The sequence below is a fragment of the Coffea eugenioides genome, chromosome 2, assembly GCF_003713205.1.
Source record: "Coffea eugenioides isolate CCC68of chromosome 2, Ceug_1.0, whole genome shotgun sequence".
In the NCBI taxonomy this organism is placed as follows: domain Eukaryota; kingdom Viridiplantae; phylum Streptophyta; class Magnoliopsida; order Gentianales; family Rubiaceae; genus Coffea; species Coffea eugenioides.
In genome coordinates this window covers 73,757,487-73,760,071 of record NC_040036.1, presented here as the reverse complement: position 1 = coordinate 73,760,071, position 2,585 = coordinate 73,757,487, and the positions used below count along the sequence as shown (strand labels likewise).

Genomic DNA, 2,585 nt, shown 5'->3' with positions numbered 1-2,585 from the left:
AATAGAAATAGGCATGACACCTCTATTCTTTTCATCAAGAAACAAATTTAGACAGCCCAGTGGCGTGGTGTGACAATTACTTTCTGTAACTCGAGATCAAATATGCACCCCTATTCAATGGGAAACTTTCAGGCACTCCAGCACCGTTTAGGACTTTTACTTTCAGGTGTATCTTCTAACTATAGTCCTCGTAGCATCCAAATGGCAGAGAAGAGGAACCAAACTCTTCCAGAAAAACAAAGAAACCACAACCTCATAATACGAGCTGTTCAAAGCTAAAATTATTTGCAAAATTGACATAACATGTCAATGGTTCCAATTGCACTGATATGATGCCTGTACCAAAGAACAAGCAAAACAAAAAATGCAGCACATTGGATCGACACTAGTTAAACCCAACAACTTTGTCTTTAACAATAACAAAGCATCAATCCAAACAACAAAAAACAGCTTTGTCTAAACAAAATACCAGACACCACGATGTCCACACGAAGGTCCTGAGACTAAAGAACACCGTCCAATATCAATACACTCAAACCTAACTGTCTTCTAGATATAACGCAGAGGTAGCATGCAGTCTAGACAGACACCGGAAACATTAGTGTGCCTCAACGGCAGAATCTCCTCCACCAACCCTAGGTTCCGCCTCTTCAGTTGTAAATATCTTAGCAATCTTCTCGGTGGGTACCAATGGTAGATAAGATGCAGCCTTGTAACCCTTCTCTGCTGTCTGCTGAACAGTCTGGTTATACTTCTCAGAACAATAACCAGCAGCAGGGACAACAGCTTGTGCCACCTGAGGAAACAATGGAAGCTTATTCAGAGAGCGCCAAGCAGATACAGCGTAATGCTCAGCCACTGGCTCATATTTGGTGTAAAGCTCCCTCGCAGCTGGCTCATACTTGACATATGCATTCTTTGCAAGTCCTGAAGCAGTTTCCATAACACCTGCACTCTTAACTTCAGAAGCAACAGTGCGAGCTGCAGCAGGTGCCTTCTTTAAAAGTGGAGGTACATAGTTCTCCATCTTGCTCACAGATTCATCGACCTGTGCATAAGGTGGAAAAATTAAAGATCATTCTGCCGGCAGGCAACTTATGCAAATGAAACAAGAAAACAAAATCTCAAAATCCAATTTTAGTCTAAAAATTTGACGTTGTTGCTGGAAGAGTTTAGACCATGTAAACAATTGTCTTCTACAACGAAAGACTCTTGTAAAATGACCAAGCCTTGCACCAATACTTCGCCCCCTTCCTCAAGGATTCGGTGAATAACTCACAAGGAAACTCCTGGCCTAAGACAATACTAGTTCCAAATTATAACGAGGTGATAGAGAGGCCCAAAAGAGATGAACTATCTAATTAACCAATCATAATATCCTAGCTCTTTAAACAAAAATTGCGAGATTTAAAACGTGATTTACAGGCATAAATAAAGGGTGCATCCACTTCCATCTACTGCCTAATCTGCCCTTAAATTTCATTGCTTTTTTACTTAGATACGAGACGTTCGAATTAACAAGATCCCTTCAAATTCCAGCCAAACCATACATCAACAAAGAAATTAAATCCAATTCAAGAAACAGATGTATTTTGAATGATAATCAGATAAACAAATTATACACCAAATTCTTAAACAGAAGAATACCTTGCGATCAACTAACTTGAGGAGCGCAAAGGGCACATCATGGAACTTATTATATACCGGGCCAACAACAGTTCTGACGGTGCCCTCAACGCGCTGGACGCCGGGCTTCAACGGGCCCGAATTATCTTTCGCGTAAGTGTAAACGCTAGCAGCGCAAAGCACCAGATGGAGGACAGCGGCTTGCACGAATTCCAAGTATTTCAACCTCTGCTCCTCGCTACCCTCCTTCATCATATCATCATCATCAAGAACCCACCATAAAAAAGTTAGAATAATTCCCACATAAATCACCATAAAATTCAAACCCAATTAAAAAAATTTTACCCTACAAGAAGAAACAGAAAAAGAAAATAAAAGAGAATTACCATCTGGTTTTGAGGTTTGGGATCAGTTTCCGCCATCACAAAGACGATGCCAATCGTAGATCTGGAGAAGAATTTGAGGGATCTTTTTGCCTTCCTTGTGATTTGAATTGATTTGAACAGAGGAAGTTGATGATAGTATAATTTATAGGTGCGGAAACTTAGGCGCGCATCTCTAGGAAACGGAAGGTTTTGGCTTTCATACGATGTGGAATTTTGTGGGCTGTGTGGGCTAAGGAAAGGGCCGGAGAGTTCCTACGTATGGCGGTGATTGGCGTGTTGACGCCTGTTGGAGAGTTTTCATTCGTTTGGTGCTCTGATTTGATTTGACTTAACTTATTGTCTTTCTTCGTGGTTAAGTTAAGGGAGTGATGAAAGCTTCCATTCACAAGTTATTTGGATTTTTTTTTTTAAATAGCAATAAGTGCTTGTGGTGATGTAATAGATATGAAATTAAAAAATAATTTAAATTTTTTAAAAAAAAAAGATATTTATGATACAATGGAAAATTTTTTTCAAAATGCATTAATTATTTTATTTAAACAAGGATTAATTTTTTATATAGTGACGATATAA

General features: G+C 39.1%; 1 protein-coding gene across 1 annotated transcript; it reads right to left on the bottom strand.

The window, feature by feature from the left end:
- Positions 1-256: 256 nt before the first annotated feature.
- On the bottom strand, positions 257-2,312 carry LOC113760720 (stress-related protein). Its single transcript, XM_027303402.1, has 3 exons — positions 2,013-2,312; positions 1,648-1,872; positions 257-1,048 (listed from the first exon to the last, which is right to left on the bottom strand). Exons 1-3 carry the CDS (start codon positions 2,046-2,048, stop codon positions 599-601), a joined length of 711 nt encoding a protein of 236 aa, XP_027159203.1. The 5' UTR covers positions 2,049-2,312; the 3' UTR covers positions 257-598.
- Between the last annotated feature and the right edge of the window lie 273 nt (positions 2,313-2,585).

What these genes read in the sequence shown, in the direction of transcription:
- LOC113760720 (XM_027303402.1), bottom strand. Translation starts at nt 2,048, where the DNA reads ATGGCGGAAACTGATCCCAAACCTCAAAACCAGATG. An exon ending in CCAAACCTCAAAACCAGATG is followed by an intron (nt 1,873 to 2,012) that starts GTAATTCTCTTT and finishes GATATGATGAAG; the next exon opens with GAGGGTAGCGAGGAGCAGAG. An exon ending in TCAAGTTAGTTGATCGCAAG is followed by an intron (nt 1,049 to 1,647) that starts GTATTCTTCTGT and finishes CCTTATGCACAG; the next exon opens with GTCGATGAATCTGTGAGCAA.